This window comes from Microchirus variegatus (assembly GCF_963457635.1).
Source record: "Microchirus variegatus genome assembly, chromosome: 12".
Lineage (NCBI taxonomy): Eukaryota > Metazoa > Chordata > Actinopteri > Pleuronectiformes > Soleidae > Microchirus > Microchirus variegatus.
The window spans coordinates 4,622,597-4,640,523 of NC_139813.1; the positions used below are offsets into that span (position 1 = coordinate 4,622,597).

General features: G+C 39.1%; 1 protein-coding gene across 5 annotated transcripts in view; it reads left to right on the plus strand.

Annotated features, from left to right (window-relative positions):
* epha7 (eph receptor A7) overlaps nucleotides 1-17,927 on the plus strand; it is a gene marked incomplete at its 3' end in the record, with an annotated part of 96,814 nt that overhangs the window by 25,030 nt on the left and 53,857 nt on the right. For all 5 annotated transcript variants that reach the window (XM_083898774.1, XM_083898775.1, XM_083898773.1 and 2 more), the window contains exon 3: nucleotides 8,118-8,453. In XM_083898774.1, coding sequence (XP_083754900.1) covers nucleotides 8,118-8,453 — 336 coding nt within the window. The remainder of the gene's footprint in view (nucleotides 1-8,117; nucleotides 8,454-17,927) is intronic.

A 17,927-nucleotide genomic window follows, 5' to 3' on the forward strand; every position in this document is an offset into this window, starting at 1 on the left:
ATTTGTGTTATCTGATGAGAACAAATTTGTTTGCAAATATGCACAGCTCAAGGGCAACAGCAACTGACATGGTAGGTGCTCGGTGGGGTGGGGATGCAGGTCAATAAGGGCCCCAAGCGAATTTCTGCCCCTTTGTAGCGGTTTACCTTGGCTCTGCTTACTTCCTGTTTGTAGAAAATAGGAAGTAAGATTTGTGGAGATTGTGGTTGTGTGACACCTCCATATATCTTTCAATCTTTTTTATGAGATTGACTCATCGTAACCATTGACTAAACACATTTCAATATTTCATGGTTTACCACCTGTTGAAAGACAAAAACCTGGCTGTGACACATTCTTTCCTTTGGATTCCCCTTTGTTTTCGCAGAAGTTGCTTCAGAATTCAAATTCCAGATTCCAGATGCCGATTTGAACACATTGAGGTTTTTTCAAAGCTCAGATGTATCCGTTTAACTAAACAAGGACGTAGCTAAGCAACGACCACAAACCACCATCCTACCATAAACATTATGTTCCCCCATTGATCAAGAGTAAGACACACATAGAGTGGATTGAAAGGAAGAAAGTTCCCACTTCTTAGCATTGTCCTCTGACTCTTCTCTTCTGGGTAATCAATTTCATCAAGTAGCACAGTAATTACTGAAGCTGGCTAATGCACACTTTTCATTAGCTCGAGGTCTACACTTGATGACCCCATTTCATTATATGTAAATATGTATTTTTAACTTGCACGTATGACGTCACAATCCTTTTAATTCAACCAGTGCAATTTTTGCACAGCTTTTGTACGTGTGTTCCCCCATTCATCGCAGGATTAAGACGCCGTGACCAGTCGTCACTGTGATTTAATTTTTTTCAAGACTGATCCAGACCAGCAAAGGATTGTAATTGAAATTGAATTTGCACAGCCTGAACAAACAGCTTGATTGACAGATTTTTTTTTTTTAATAGGGGTTTGTAAAGCCACCACATTGAAGGCCTTAACAAAACAGTGTGAGGGATCTTTGCCTCACGGAGATTAAGAATGTGTCGATGAGGATTTGAGAGGAAATGAGATGAAGATGTACATCAAAAGCCAAATCCATGTTGAATAAAGATGAGGGGAGAAGTTTCAAAAAACATATTTGAAAAATGCATTGCTTCCCAAGTGATAGGTTGTAACAGAAAAGTAGAAGAAGAAAAAAAGACCCTTTTGTCTGATGAATGTTTGTCCATGCCATTCATATGCAAAGTTGTGAGAAAATGAGACATACAGGGACGTCTCTACATGTTCACCAGGGGCAGGGCACAAGAGCTGGTGTTGTTGACAGGCTCGGGGAGTGGTCATCAATCATGCGACAGCTGTGACTTGCAGTGCGGTTTGAAAGGAGCAGTCGAGAGTGGGCCATCCCCCCTCCTCCCACACCCCCACCACCAACCCCCTCCTTAAAAAATGTGCCACCTCAACAAGTTGATGTCCGACAGCAGGTCCACCCTGACTGTGGCGGCTGCAGTGGGAATGTGACAGAGCTGCAGAATGTAGGGGCTTAATAATATAGGATAGTATTTTTTTATTATTATTATTTACTCCCAGATATACTTGATAGAAACATAGTGCTGTGACTGCATGAAAAAAAAATTAATCAGTGTCATAATGTCAAATTTTTATGATATTCTCACATTTTGTAAAATGTATCGTCCTGTCTTCATAAAGTGAAAATGTAATGTGATAAATAAGAAACTTGCTCAACTTCAGCATTTAGTCAAACATGGTCTGAGACGATTAGTTTAGGTTTGTGGACAAAACAACTGAACATTTAATAGAGGAAATAACCAACACAGCAATTATACAAAATAATCATGACCTACAGCCCTAACTCTTTAAGATGAGTGATTTAGTAAATTGTATTAGTTTTATTATTATTATTATTATTATTATTATTAGAACCATTATATAACCATTGATATTGTTATTATGAATAATAACAATAATAACAACAATAATAATATCATCATAATCAACTGTTTGTCTTAGTTTGTCCGATTAGCCGATTTGTCTGTAAGATTGGGTCGGGACATTCTTCAGAGTTTGTCTTTCACATTATGATGGATGCCTTGAGAGATCAGACTGGGTCAGATGTGTCCACAACAGCAGAGGAATGTCTGGAATGTCCAGACGAGGGCACTTGCTCCCTATGAATTATCTATAGCTCTTCCTGTTGTGTTGTCACATGGGCTCGCCCTGATATTAGCCAAATATTAGACCAGGGAGAAAGTGGCAGGAAAAGTTCCAGACGCTGTTAAGGGAGACTTTTATCTGCATTCTCACATGCTGTACAGCCTCCATCTGAAAATGTAAAAAAAAAAAAAAGTGTGACTATTCAGTACTTTCATTGCTTCAGTTCTTGTCAAAAAAGTCACATTTTGGCTGCATTTTGATTAAAAGCAGCTTGATATATGCATTTGCAATGCTTAATCCAGATTAGCATTTTTGCCCCAAGGTACTTGTAAATAATAATAATAATTATAATACTAATAATAAAAATATGTTGAAATGAGGGATTTCAAGCTAAGGTGCTATTTGAATATTCTAAACTCTAGTGCACGGGACAAAGTGAAAGTAATGCAGGGTTGGAGCTAATGAGATACTTTTGCAAACACACATTAAGTCCATTAACTAAATGCTGTCAGCCTCTGCCAGTGACACACATACGGTAGTCATTGAAGTATAAATATTTGTTTTTATAATGAAATCATTGATACATTGTTGTGTATGTTTTTAAGACTAGTTACACTAACTTAATCATCTTTTTTTAATAATCAAGCATATAGCAATACTCTATAAATCCAATAAGGGGAAATATATGAAGACATGACACTCATGAGGATTCAGTCATTGTATCTCAGTCAGTTTTACTGACATGAAAAAAGCAAACCCACCACTATGTAACTCCACTGTGTTTCTTGGCAATAGGGAAATAAGGTTTTTCACATTCTCCAAGCTCATGTGTTATGCTGCTAAAGTGCACAAAAACAGTGTGTATTGTTCAGTCTTAGTGACAGACTTTATTTTTTTATTCCCATCCTCGTGCCATCGTACACCCTCTGGAACCGTAGAGGGTTGGGGTCTGAAATGGAGTTTTAGCTCACGGCACATTTTATGCAAGCTGCAAATCCAATATTGAATTCAGTCTGGTGTTGAAGTACTATTGAAATTATGGTTATCATGACAACAGCAGTTGGGAGCCCTCCATCTAAAAAAAGAGGAAGAAAAAACACATCCCCTTCAACCTCTTCTGCTCTTCAGCCTCATTCTAGGTTCTGGTGCAGCTACATCATTAGAAGCGAGGTCACGGGGCCACAACACACATTTGTAGAGTGAGGATTACCTCATGTGTGATTTGAATACCACTCACCCCTGCCGCCCCCTCTCCCCACAGTTCCCCCCAATTAGAGCACAGCCTGCTAATAGGCTGTGGAGGGTTAAGGCAGCCCTGAGCACAACTCAAGGCCGATAAGCACCGGATTCTTCTTTCCTAAGCTTGGATTTACTCAGGTCTCACGACTCTGCACAGAGTGGAGATAGGCTTTGTATAATGACCTAAAAACCATCTGTAACTAAACTGGGTTTCCTATATGGTATATTATTGTATGTAGCGTTATCTCTGTGTACTGTATTTTAATGCATTTTTTCTCCCACAGATTTAAATCTGTGAAATGTTCCTATGCAGATTAGACATGAGTAGATGAGATGCTTGCTATCAGTAAAACACTCAGTATTGGTATTGGTATGATAATCCGTACTACTGAGTACTGGCATTGGTCAATCACTAGATCTGAATGTGGATGAAGAAAAAACATGATCCGTAAATCCCTAACAGAGCAAAAATGCTTCACTAAACTCTTGGACAATACGGTCAAAGACATTATCATGATTCAAAAGTTTTAAATCAGCTCATATCACAAGCACTTGTTAAACAGATAATAAGAGAAGTAATATTACATTCATAACTTAACCCTCCACTGGCACCTTGTCCAACAACACATTCAATATAAAATCTTTCTCAGCACTTGCATAACCTTCCCCAACATGCCAACCTCCTCAGCCCTCTCATCCACCCAGAGTACTGAGCCTACTGAGTAAGAATCCTCTGCATAGCTGTCCCCACCCTCTGGATATACCAGTCTCCCTCATTGTCCTACTTTAAATTTTCCCTGAACACACACCTTTTTAAATGTATTTTTAACCTTTGATCCTGCGTTACTACCCTTAATCGCAATTTTTTAAATTACTATTTTCTTTCTAAAATGTCTGTCATTTTATAGCCGAATATAAATATATAATGTAGTGCTATTATTATTTGTCCGTCTCAGTGTTTACCCAGTGCACGATGATTCAAATTGTAAATAATTATATCTCATTATGTTGTGTGATTGAATTATTGCCCAGCCCTACTTTAAAGAGTGAGGTACACCACTATAGTCATGTGAGTTAGAGCTGAAAATGTTGATTTATTTATTTATTTATTTATTTTTTAATTTCTGGTTATAGCTAGGTGGTAAATATCATTAAAAACTACAAGCCATTTAGAAGAGGTAAAATATGAAATGTGTCAGACTGATACTGATATAGGCAGAAATTCAAGTGTGTGATGTTAGTATCATATTGGACACAAAAAGTGGTAGTGAGCCATCCCTAATGCAGATGCTGCTGCTGCATGACAACACAAACAATGCATGTATACGTATTTCATTAATATAAGCAGCATAACAACAGGAACACTATCGCACACACTCATGCTCACCGATGCTTGGTAACAGTAGCAGTGTTGGAGGGAGGCTAGCAAGTGATTGAGACGTTCCAGGCTGTGGGGGCTGGCAGGCTAATCCGTGAAATGAAACTTGACTGGGAGGAGGGATGAGAGGAGTGAACACGGAAGATAAGACAGAGTGTTGGTGGTGTTGGTGTGTGGGCAGTTGAAAAAAAAAGAAGAGGGAGACGGACGGCCCTTGAGCTACGAGGACGAGCAGACAGACAGGCAAACAGTGGAGGGTTCAGGATGCGTTGCAAATCTGCGGTGAATTGGGGGCAGAGGAGTTTCGTATTGCTGAGTTCAGACAGAAAACTGTTCGGTGAAACAAAGAGACGCCAAGGCAGAGGGAGAAGAAAGAGAAGTGAGGGGCTCAATGTGCTTCAAACAAACTGAGCCGAATGATGTGTCATCTTGTTTGAAGGGAAAAGAGTGTGTATACCTTTTACAAGTGGCCACACTTATGGCCGGGTAGAAGGTTTTGTCTCCGTAGACTTCTCCCGTTACCTTTGTCTCCCTCTAACAACTCTGAAAGAACGTTGCTTCTTTTACATTTGTAGGCTTCACATCATTTTCAATAGCCAGTCATCTATCTTGAAAATAGTCTGTAGGGGTATACACTGGCTTCTTTAAAGTTCTTTTACCAATCACAATAGTCTTTTTGGTGCCAAAAAGTGCAAACAGCAACTTCAAAACTTAGAATGTAGAAAAAGGAACATGACCAAAATGCCATGTGAGTCATGGATCAATGGGAGGCTTATACACAGCTTGGGAGGCTTATACACACTTCACAGAATCACACATTGTGACTCTTCATTTTACACAGGGTGTAGCAAGGCTCCAGCTAAAAATGCACTTCCAACTGTAATTTCTGACTGGAGGTATAGAAGCCCAACTAAGTGGAAGTGGGCCTTGCTTATCCATAATGGAGCTACCAGTTTGTGATGCTACCTCGATAACCACTGCTTTTAAGAGTTTTACCTGCAGCATTGTGATGGAAAATCTACACAATTTAATGGGCACTCACATTTAGTTAATCTGCTCCAACACCTGGTCAGTTGTTGAAACCCACCCTGACTAAAACACACTAATATCTTTGGGGAAAGGGAGGCAACACCTCCAGAGTAGTGTGCATCATCTAAAAACACAAGAGAAAGAAGAAAGGTTACTCAAATTCAGGAAGTGTCCAATCTAATTTCCCTCCTGTGTCTAGTTGCTGCCAAATCAACACTTTGATCTGTGGTACCTGAGACCTAAATGAGAGTGCTACAAGCAAAATGAGATGTTATTGTTGCCAACCACGGCCACGGAAATGGTAGAGCAAGAGATCCCTATAGTTCGGATTTGTTTTGGTTGTGGAGGTTTGTCTGTGTGTGTACTTGAATTTGTTATCTGTTTATAGACCATTTCTGGCACAAACACTGACCTTGTCAGGACTAGTAGTCCTCATAGAAACCAAATACTGAGACAACCAAATCCCATTGAGACAGAACATCATTTTGGAGTAACTGGTTAAGTTTAGGACTTAGATATACATTGTAATTAGGTCAAATTTAGGGTCAGGCATTGGCTGGTTATGGTGAAGGTTAGGGATAATGCTTTGTTTTGGCTGTCTAAATAAACGCCAATGCAATGTCGTAAGAAGAATAGCTGTGCAAACCAGTGTGTGTGTATGTGTCTGTGTGTGTGTGGGCACCTAAGTGCCACCTTCCCTATTGTCCGTGACAGCCATTGAGAGTGTGGGGTTGAGAGTGTTGATGCCACGGCTGAAGTCGAGTGGTGCTATCGGGCGCTCACTCCTCTCCACTTCACCTGCGACAGGTGGCGCTTTCATCTTTCCCAGTCCACAGTCTGTCTCTTATCTTACCCGATAATCATGAATATGGATGTCTCCGTCAAGCCATTGTTTTCAAATGGTGCAGCATTTATGGATATTGTGATAGCAGTGTGGCTCTGTGCATATGCATGGCCTGTTTTGTTAGTTAATGTGATCAATTTAATAAGTTGAGACCTCCCCCTACGTTAGATTCCCTAAAAGAGAATATTTCTGGAGAAAAAAAGGGAGCTATTTAAATGACTCTAACAGAGAACAAAACCAAGATGTTCTTCACAGCCTTCATAAACAAAGAATACAAGTCATATAATCTTTTACTGTGTGAGTGGGAGTATATTTATATCAACATATGGGTCATAAAAGCCAACAGCCTGGAATTTTAAAAGATGAAAGAAGCAATTTGTTATTCATTGTTTTACGAGATGAGCTAATCGCCCTGCCGTTACGTGTAGAGGCAAACGGTCCATGTGGACGCCTGTGTTCACGTTTGATTCCGCAGAGCGAGCTGTTATTACATGTCAAGTGAAACTATATGGCAGTTACAGGACGGCAACCATCCAGGTTTCTTCTTGTGCATAAATTCTGTGGATTAGGCAGGTCTTTTTTGGGGTGAGAGATACATTTTAAGTGTCCTGCTGTCAACAAGATATACAGCATGTTTCCAAAGAAAACCAGCAAAGCCCCTGTCTCTAGCCGTTTGTATATTTTTGGATGGGAAGCGGAAGAATTTGAGGGGGACTGTCTGTGGCTCTGTGTGACTGTGTAACCCCGTCTCAGTCAGTTCCACAGCAGCTGTGGATTTGACGCTGCTAACAGGCTCTATGATAACAATGCGCTTAATCCATGTGGATGAATCACCAGCTATGTTTGCATGTGTTCACAGAACATTAGGTTGTTTCAGAGTCAAAATATTGGCCGGAACTAATCATTCTTTTTCCATCAACACCGGATCAAATTAACTTGACAAGAAAATTACACACAGTTTCATAGAGCTTTAAAGCACATTTTATCTAATTGTTTTCTATCTATCTATCTATCTATCTATCTATCTATCTATCTATCTATCTATCTATCTATCTATCTATCTATCTATCTATCTATCTATCTAAACATCTTTATATTGACAACTTAGTTCATGGACAATACCATAAAATGACTCTGACCATGACAATTATTCTTCCTTTGAAACTCTGGCCTCCACTGTTTGATTTCACATCCTTCTTGCATTGACCTTGGTGTCTGCCAGATCTGATTTCCTCTCTATGTACCTGCACCAGTTTTTTTTTCCCCCTGGATCTGAGTCTTATTATAATTGAGTGTCAGTGTTTGGCTCAAGGGCTGAAGCTGGCATGTACGGTGCATTTTTTTTGTTTCCCCTCCCTTCTCTCTGAGAAAAGAGAAAACACAGATCTAGTTGATGCACAGTCTTGGCTGTCACTTTTCCCGACGCTCAGTTGTTTAATTCTGGTTTCCTCCATGTCCACCTCTGACAGGACCTCCCTCGGCACCACAGAACCTGGTCTACAACATCAACCAGACCACTGTCAGCCTGGAGTGGAACCCACCGGCTGACACTGGCGGGCGCAATGATGTCAGCTACAGGGTTATATGCCGGCGCTGCAGCTGGGAACCAGAGGAGTGTGTTCCGTGCGGGCCAAACGTGGGATACTCCCCTGCACAGTCAGGATTAGTGGACACTTATTTGACGATCATGGACCTGCTCGCCCATGCTAACTACACTTTTGAGGTGGAGGCTGTCAATGGGGTGTCGGACTTGAGCCGCACGCAGAGGCTGTTTGCAGCAGTGAGCATTGCAACTGGTCAAGCAGGTAAGGAATCTTAAATTGGTGTTTATTAATAATGATATTGTTGAACATTAAAATTCCTCCCCAATGTTTAAAGGTAGGGTAAAATCACTCTTTCATTAAATTGTGGATGGAAGTACAAAGTTTCTTCGTATCCAACACAGACTGGTCATTTCTCTCGACGAGCTGATGTTTTTTAGTTAACTCAAAGAGAGAGAATGTTCTCAGGTGTGAAGTAAATGTCATGGGTAGTTCGTAATCTGTGTCGTATGCAGCCAAGTTTCGCTTTTGCGAAAAGAGACTTTCCAGCATTTAATAAGTGCTGTTCCACAGTGTGCTCACATCTTGTTGTTGAATTTTCGGCCGATATGTTTATAACCGTAATAATGGCATATTTGATAGTGTGACTTGGAGTTCAATTGGCACCTGGGCAAGAGGGTGCTCGCCGATTACATGGTGGCACAAATCTGTGGTGTATAAATATATATATAAATATAATATAAATAGCCTCATTCACTTTTTTCCCCTCAAGAATTCAGTGGGAATATCAATACCAATCTCATGCCCACGTTCAGAGCTGGAGCCAAGAATCGATCAGCTTAGCATTAACTGAAAAACTGTATAGGGTCAAACAGCCTTGGTCTGTCAGTGGTAAAAAAGTTTACAAGCACATGTAAACCTTTAATAACTAGCTTGATGTACTGTATACTGTGTGGTTTATCCATACACACTTAATTGTAAGGCTACTAAGTTAAAACAAACAAAAAACCGAGAGTTCATATATTATTTTCTAATAAAACTATTTATTGTTCAATTTTTCTTAGTACTTTTATTCTTCAGTGGCTAAGAGATCCTCAGAACCTCTACTATAGACACTGCAGTTGATCTGCAATTGAGTAAAGTTGATGAAGTTAATGACAACATTGTCCTTGTATTTGTTACAAGATAAAATAATAAAGCTTACACGACAGCCTGGAGCTCAACTCTTGCTCCATCAGAAAGAACATCAAACATGAGCAACATTGTGGTTTCACTTTGAAAACCTCTCCATTAACACTAATGACCTTGGTCTAGAATGGTCCATGATATTTCCAGTATGTATATTATCCAGATTAATTTAATGTTTGTATCGTGTTGGCAAACATTATTAGCTGTGGAATGATGCAGACTCCCAGTGGTACCAGAGGAGCTCATACTGTATTTGCAGCTCAGTCTCAAGGGGATCTACCATAATTAAAATGCTATGGTTTGTAGTGACAAACTCTGAAGCCCATTTATTATTATTATAATTTTTGTTATTATTATTATTATTATTCATTATTTCTATGGATCCACTCAACAAGAGTCGTTTTTCATGCTCAAGCATCCATGTAACACGGTTGGCCCTAAAGACTGTGTTCTGAAATGAAAAAAAGAGAACGCTGTAAAGAACGCATAGAGCTTTAATCGATACATAACCCCGCATCAAGTACATACGATATATCCTGCTGCTTTCACATCATACAAATTATTATATTTGTTTGCTGACATTCATTTATTTTCCAGTATTAGGCCAACATGTACAATTGCTTCTGTTATACATACATTTGATGACTAGTTTAGGCAGATGCTAAATACAAAATATGACAGATCAAATGCTGTATGGACTAAATACATGTCAACTAAACTACTGTCAAATTATACACTTTTGGGTTTTAGTGATATAGCAGCATTTTCTGTGACCAAATATATCCAAAATAATGCAAGTAATAATCAGCCAGATAATAATTGGCTGTTAATTAAAAGTAAATAAATAAATAAATAATAATAATAATAATGATGATAATAATAATAACAAATGGCAAATTCTTCTTTCTAGAGAAGCAAAGAAAACTGTATATAGTCACATTTAAGAAATTGAAATAGATTACTTATCCAAGTGAAGCTGCACATTTGCAAATGTTCTTTTACAATCATGCATTACAAGTTGTGGACTGATGCCAAAATCTGCTTTACGACACAATAAACATGTCAGCATACTGAGCGTTCATGTGTGGGAGGGTCAGACAGAGAGAAAGAGTAACTGTGTGTGGGATGCAGTGTTAGCACTGATGTATTTCTCAGAGGTCAGTTCATGACAGTGACATGAGCTGGAATGTGCTGAGGGGGTTTTCCGGGCCAAGGACATGAAAAGGTCCAGTGAAAAAAGGAAAAAAAAAACACCTGCTCTTTTCGAGTCACTCATAATTATACTTGTCATGTTGACAACAGACAATTACCCAGTTAACCTGGCAAAAAGAGTAATTAGCTAATTTGAAAGAGAGCAGCACGCTCGGCCAAGACAGTGTCATGTTTATTATTTTGAGTAAGTGCCACCGTTTAAATTGCTATAACGCTATAATCAGTGTAATTGGTCGGGAGGGATCAGGCCACTAATAATTTTGCGAATCAATTCCATTAAAGATGAGGTCAGTGAAATCCTTCATTTCAAATATGTGTTAAATAGCTCTATATTCTGACAACTATCAGCTAATAGAGCTGATAGTTGTTAATGCCAGTACTGTAATACAGTCTAAAAGAAAATAAAAGATCTAGCCTAAAAATACAGTCATTTATGTATTTTAGGTGATAAGTGTTTGTTTTTCATTAGCTTTTCAATAGAGGATATTTGTATGTGGACAAAACAATGAAATTGCACGAAAAATGGCTTAAAACTGAAGAACAGGTATCAGTTTATTTCTTTTATAATCATTTTTTGACATTATGTATTTTTATTCAATTTAATATTTAGCTAAATGCATCACTATCAGTACTGCAAAATGTGTTGGAGGCTAATGCCAGTGAAATGTTTTCCAGTATTAGGATGGGGTGGTATTTGTGTCGTAGTTTGAAATGCTATGAAGACCATGATGCAAAAGCCAGAACTCCTCTTTCAGATTCACACTAATCAAATTCCTTTAGGGTTAGCAGCTCTTTAAGACAGGGCAACCCAATCCATCTGTTCAGTGGGACTGAATAATTCATTTAAATTAAGGCTGCAAGTTCAGACAATAAGCATTGAAATTAATCAATTAAATATGCAGGAAGAAAAGAAAGCAGCATTGGTGCATTATGTTCTTAGTTAAACTCTGTACCATTGTCTTTCCTAACCAGATGCATTTTAAGTCCGCAATGATGGGACTAGAATTAGTGTGTTTGTGGTACAATTTTAATCTGCATTGCAGAATTATTCTATAATTGAACAATTAATCATTATGAAGTTGAAAATGCAATTTAAAACAATGCAATTACCAAACCGCAAAGGCTGCACTTTAATATCTCTATGCAAATTTGTTTAAAAAAAAAAAAAGCAATATAGACACACTGGGAAACAATTCATAGTACTTATATATATAATCATTAATATTTCGATTGTGTCTCATGCAAATGCTCCATCATGCTTTAAATCTGGTGGTCTATGTTAAATTATAGAAGTTATTATTATAGAGTTGCATATGGAAATGAAATGTCTGTCAGAAAAAAAAATGGAATTAATTATTGTCACTCCAACTAAAAAAGAGAGAAAAATAACAATTTGTCATGGCCTTTGAAAACCATCAATATGACCATTAACTGTCCATCGCTATACAACACAAAGAAAATTGCCATTCACTCTAGACCAGCGTAGTGTCTTCAGTCAATGTCCCAAAGCTTCACTTGACCCACGTATCTAACTTTAACAATAAGCTACGTTCTGTTGTCAGGAATGACGCGTTTTGCTTAGAGTAGGGAAAAGGTCATGGTTCGGTTTAAAAGGAATGCTTCAATAAAGCACTTCATGGTTAACTGGTCAAAATCCATCCACCACAACGTCTCTATGAAGTTGTGTGGCAGGTCAGTTATCGGTGATCGGTTGATGCGTTAACTGCCAATGAGTCCTGCTCACTTGACCATCATTGTGTCCAGCGCACTTTGGACTGTTCTGGAATGCTTGAGCGCTTTCTAATTGGTAGGTTGTTCTTTCCTAAAACAAATGCTCTTTCTTGGGTAAGCACGCAGGACCACTGCGTTATTACAGCTTTTATGGCTCATCATTCAGAATTGATTAACCTTTGTGTGGTGAGGCACTGGAGCCCCATAGCACAAAGAGAACCTTAAAAAAGAGCCCTCTCCTCCATCCCTCCCATCTTCATCTCCTGCATGATAATCAGTGTGAACATAGACCCGTAGCTGGAGACTGAGGGAAATGAACACGCTCTGTGTGAATGCAGATGGTGATCCATCTAATGAGGAATTCACACCTCCTTTAATTTACACTAAAGTAAATGCGTGGAGTTGCTGAGTGCTTATTGTTCCCAGAAACCTAATTACGTATCAGCACTGACTTAAATGACTTTAAGAGGAGGCTGCGAGTTTGTTAGCCTGATTTCTCCGTCATTGCTGCGTTTGAATAGGAACTTGTCATGTTGAGGATTTTCGCTGCTTTTGCCTGCTGCCATTCGCTGGAAGTTGAGAGCGTGTTTCAATCAGCACTCCATTGTAAGTCAACAGTGCCACAGAGGGCCCTCCCTGCTTTAGCGTTCCTCAAGCACACTTGTAAATAAGGCCTTTTGTTCTTGCAGCACACTTGTGAGTGGGCACTGCTCATAGAATAACCATTATATTTATTCAAGCGGGTGTTCATCATTGCCAAGCCAGAGGAAATCACTGTGGAGAAGGGGCACAGAAATAGGATTTGAAATTGGTTATGGGAAAGGCTACAGGATGGGTGTTTGTGTGCACACATGCACATGGCGTGTCCACACATTCAACATGAGGCCACTGAGATGGGGCTTAGACTCAATCAAGAAGACGTGAAAACAACATGATTAGCGAAAGGAAGAGTCTGCGGAAATTGATTTATATGTTAACTGCTTGTGTTAGTCTGTGGCACTAAGCGGCTACAGTCAGTCAAGTTGACTCATGCTCCTCTGGGTGTACAGCCCTACACATATTGATTTGAGGACATTCACTCACACCCATTCATCTATGGTTGGTATGTTTTTGGTATGTGGGACAAGGTTGGGCTTCATCTCTACGACTACAGTGAAGTCAGTTTTAACAGAGCTTTCCATTCACAGCTGATAGTGGCTGATGAGAACCAGTCAGGAAGTGCATAAATGTAACTGCATCATCATTTCAAAAGGTCTCAGTTTTGCCCATCTCGACTAAAATGCAGCCTCAGAGTTTTCAATCTAAAACTGACACAGCAGAGTGTTTACACTTTTTTCAAAATGACTTGGTAGAGTGCATATCCAGAGTAGAATAGAAGTTTTTAAATGAAAATAAAATAGCATAGATGTATATTACTCCTGGACAAGTACTAGTTAGAGATGGTCGCATCGCAATACTCTAGGCAAAGGCAAAGGAAATTGTGACAAAAAAAAACACTTTTTGCTTTTCTTTTCTTAGGGTGGGGGTGACCCACTGCTAGCTGATACTAAATCTAAAAATAAAAAAATAAAACATCTACTCAATAGGGATGCACCAAAATGAAATTGTTGGCCGAAACCGAAAAACCGAAATAAATTATTATGCCAATTCTGTATCATTGTTTTTTAAAAATATAATTGTGTTGTTATGACTGGGACTGTGTGTACTTAACTAAATAAAGTCAACTGCAATTGTAGTATATTATATTATAGAGCATGCCCCTCATCTGGTGCAAACAGACGGGCCTTTCTTGCCCCTGCGCCGTTCGCCACTCATGCTCTGTGCGCTCCTGTGTCTCTAAGCGAGTTCTACATATCAAAGGTAGCCTGGATCATTTTCCCTATGCGCAGCTTTATACCCATATCCAAGAGGATCGAGTACAGTCACGATGAAGTGCAGGGGAGCTGACCAAATCTTAGTAAAATGTGTTGACAGACTCTTAAGTGCACACATTTCATTTGTTTCACTCCGTGGTCTCAACGTTTGTGTAGAAGATGCTTTTGTGCTACAATTAAGGGAATAACAGATGCATCAGATGAGGTGATCTCTTTAGTTAACTGCTCAAAGAAAGATAATGTTCTCTGGTGTGAAGTGAATGACGCAGGGAGTTCATAGTTTGCGATGTATGCAGCCAAGTTTCGCTTGGACTTTCCAGTGTTTAAAAATCCACCGCGTACTCACATCTTGTTGGAACCGTTTTATTTCGGTGGCTTTGTTTTGGTGATATAAGTCTTTCGGCTTTGGCTTTTTTGGCAATTTTCAGCCGATCATTTTTGGTGCATCCCTACTACAAAAATAAATAGTTGGACATATTGGTCCAACCTTAATGGTGATAATGACAACAAACCATGCAACTAACTATCTTGCTTATAAAGCTGTCCTCAGGGCTAAACAGTTAATCGTCTTCAAATTGCAGTTTGAAACAATGTGATGAGCAAATCACAAACAGATGCAATTTAATCAGTCTGTTTTTGATTGTTTGAGCTGCAACAATGAATCAATTAATGAATTAGAATTAATTAATTAATTAATTAAAATAATAAGTAGATAGATAGAATAATTTTAAGTGATATATATATATGTATACATATGTTTGTATATACAGTATATGAAATACAAACCAGCTGTTTCTGTATTCTGTCTTTACTTGCACTGCAATTGCAGTGAACTGAATATTTTTGGTCTTTGCAACACATTTGTGGATGTTATTTTGAGGTTTGAGGCACACTAATTACTATTATACCTCATTTTCTGCATTTCATGCACAAAGCAACTAATTGATTTATCGGGAAAATGGTTATCAGGTTGAATAATTACTTAATTAAATCACAGGTCCAATGTATGACAGAAAAATCACAATCAGATCATTCAACCCTGCTTTGAACTTGGGAACAATGAGCAGCAGACTTTGGCTGAAGCAGGGAAACTATTTGCCTCTCATGCATCATGAGGGCACCAAGGCTTTTCAGATCAAAGTCAAATACTCTCTATTTCTTTTCCCTTTCTTTTGCTCTGAGAGATTGAACCTAAGGGAATATCCTGTTGTTCTCTTTGAATGTGTAAGTAGGTTTGTACTTGAGGGGGGCAGGGGGACTGGAACTCCGTCCTGCACTCAGTTTTGCAACAACAAATGAAGCAGAGAATGGCTAGAAATAAACACAGGAGATAACTGTGTCTGCTGATTTCCAAATTTCTCCCGTGTATAATGTGTGGTATGTGTATTTTACATTAAGGCTGATTTAAAAATCTGATATCATGTGGGTCTTATCAGATGTTTTTGAATGAGGACCTGTTTGCATACAATCCTGTCAAAGTCAGAACAGCCCTAAAGCTTCTTCCAGACATTCAAGCATGTTATGTTATCCTGTTAAGCAAACACAAAGCCGGTTTTACATGTTGGTCTGGCCGACTGGCGATACAATGATATACAGATATGTACTGTAAATGTACTTTTACATTAGTTCTGACAGGGCAAGTGGTAGACGAACAATGGAGCCACAGTCTGACTGAACTGTGCTCAGGTTGGATATCCATGTTTCTGAATTTGTAAAAGGTGTGTGTTCAAGCTCAAACGAGGTGTTTAGTTGTCAAGGAAAAGTACTGTCATAAAGCACTCCTCCACACATGCTAGGTATGAGTTACTGTTGCCATAAATGCCATTAAATTATGAATATTTACATCATGGGGGCGTTAGATAAACGTTGCCGGTGCCTCACAGCAAGAAGGTTTGACAGGAGACTTTCTGTGTGGGATTTGCTCGTTCTCCTAGTGTGTAGGTGGGTTCTCAGAGTTTTCCAAGACTCCATGTTTATTACTCTAATTTTGTTTAAAGAAATGCATAAATTCAATCAGTACGAGCAAAATGGAGATATTTAGAAATGATGCTGTAGTTGCACAAATTCACCTCCTGACTGATTCTTATTGGCCACAAATTGATGATCAGCTGTGAACAAAACGTTTTGTTTACACTTAATTTCAGTTTCAGTATCACCTGATCAACAGTCTAATAAAATAAATCCTTGCTCTGACTTTCCACTATTGTTGTTTCTTGTCAGTAGTACTTACTAAAACTAAGCAAAGAACTGTAGAGGAGAGGATCAGCTTCCTGTTAACACTGTTTCTTTGTGCAGAGAGACACAAAGAATTGGATCAAAAGACGAAAATAACAATTCTGTAACAGTTTCCACAAAACCAAGCTACTGAAAGGTTTTTGAAACTCTGTATATTTGTTGTTCATCACTATCGGAGCTCCTGAGCCCCTCCGGAACTGCCCTAATACTTGGTTACCTCAGCAAGTGAGCAATGATCATGAGGATATTAATTGACCATTGGTGAAAAGTGAGATGCTGCAACTCCTGAGTGGTAACCTACACGGTCACTTTATTGACACTTTATCGTCACTGAATGTATAATATTCATTGCATATGTGAAAGTAACACTTGGGGAAACAATACAGCCATTGATTGTTAGTCTTAGTGTTCTGATCTGCCGTGGTGGCCCTTAAACAGAGGGATTGATTGATTTGAAAGAGTCCCCAGTGACCGGAGTCAGTCAGTGTCGTTTTCCAGTTAAGCGGATCCTCCTTTGTAGCATCAGTCCACGGTTTTACGTTACGCAGGAGCCCATTCTTTTCACTGCAGCCACTAACCCCCTCCGCCGCACACCCTTTCCACATGCTCGTAGTAATTTGATGAGAGCTGGGCAAGGCAGTGAGATTCAACAGCTGCAATAAAACTGGTGGTGGTCTCAGAGCAGCAGCTCGGAGCACTTAACCTGTAGCTTTTCTGTAAATGCCTCCTGATTTGTCTGTCACCCAATCCGTCAGCAATGAATAATTTTCATGGAAGGTGCACTTTAATTACTTTCCCATTTAAATGGCATTATCATGGCCTATCTAGGTAATTAATCTCACCAAGTATCCTGTTTCAGCCTTTTATTGCTGGCAGACGAGCTCCCTAAATCCCCCTGAATCTGCCATGCTTGAACAAGTCCTCGCTCATAGAAGCTGGCGTTGCCTCTTTCCCCTTCACCCGGTCCCTATCGCAGACGTTGGATGGTCCTTTCTCTTGATGCAGGGAAGCCTGTCAGGGCAACGAGCTGTTTCACCGCTTCCAAAAGGACACAGGCAGACACCATCCATGCAGGGTTGTAGTCAAGAATACACCTCAACTCATACAAGAAGGCTGATAGCTGCTGAGACTCTGTTTTTCTCATTGTCAATATGTTTCCTGCGAGCAATAGGAACTAGGTAATACACACATTTGTTGTGCATTGCATTATAAAGCACTCATAATATGTTAATTGTGGTGAAATACCATTATGGGAACATTTGCAAATGAGTAAAATACAGTCCCAGTGAATTATTTTGTGCCAACAAAACAATATATAAATATCCATAACATATTTTTACATTTATCAAAATAATATTATAAATCGAAAAACAGTCATCATGTTTTCATTTTCATGCACTATTTTATAGTCAGGTCAGTGTGCATAACATATGAGAACTCTTTTAATTTCTTAAAGTTGATGTTTGGGTTTGACAGCAGGTTATTAGAGGAAAGGTCA